The sequence below is a fragment of the Vittaforma corneae genome, assembly GCF_000231115.1.
Source record: "Vittaforma corneae ATCC 50505 unplaced genomic scaffold supercont1.160, whole genome shotgun sequence".
Lineage (NCBI taxonomy): Eukaryota > Fungi > Microsporidia > Nosematidae > Vittaforma > Vittaforma corneae.
The window spans coordinates 1-661 of NW_006889993.1; the positions used below are offsets into that span (position 1 = coordinate 1).

At 41.8% G+C, this 661-nt stretch overlaps 1 protein-coding gene across 1 annotated transcript; it reads left to right on the forward strand.

The window, feature by feature from the left end:
- Nucleotides 1-124: 124 nt before the first annotated feature.
- Nucleotides 125-481, forward strand: VICG_02214 (uncharacterized protein; the record flags this gene model as incomplete). Its single annotated transcript, XM_007605596.1, has 1 exon — nt 125-481. One exon carries the CDS (start codon nt 125-127, stop codon nt 479-481), a length of 357 nt encoding a protein of 118 aa, XP_007605658.1.
- Nucleotides 482-661: the final 180 nt, after the last annotated feature.

Genomic DNA, 661 nt, shown 5'->3' on the forward strand with positions numbered 1-661 from the left:
AAGAGAGACACACATATTCTAGAAGATGCTAGCTGACTTGTGCAACTATCCTTTGAACACTCCCTGTCATACTAATGAGAAATCAAATCGACCATATTTTTATTAAAATTTCGCATGCACACCCATGCACGGCTTGTCAATCAAAACCGTAAATGATCTGATCAGAGCACTGCCTGTTGGATTTCCTATCCTGTTCTCCACAGGTGCCAGCTGCACTGCAACAAGTGAGCAAGAGCCTTCAGAACAGCAGCTCCAAAGTACTTCCACTCCAGGCAATGAATCCGACAACACCTCGGCCAGTTCAATTTCTAAGTCCAGAGTTTTCAAGGATACAACCGGCCGCTTTACTACTTTCATGAATCATCCTGAAATCATTCGAATAATCGATGAGTACTTTGGATATCTGAGTCTTGCCCAACATGGAGACTATCTAAGGAATAGACATGAGATTCATGAAGTTGTGGCAATGAAACTGTACTGAATTGTAATCCAGCAGAATGTGGATTTCCAAGCAGGTATAAACTTTTAAATGAAGATGGCAGTCCAAAAGAGCAAGCTGTCCTAAGATCCAAAACATGCCTATGGGTGTCTAAACTCACAACAATCTCCGAATTATGGTTCGACTTTGGTCATATTCCGATCAAAGCCTGGAAGTTCCTTA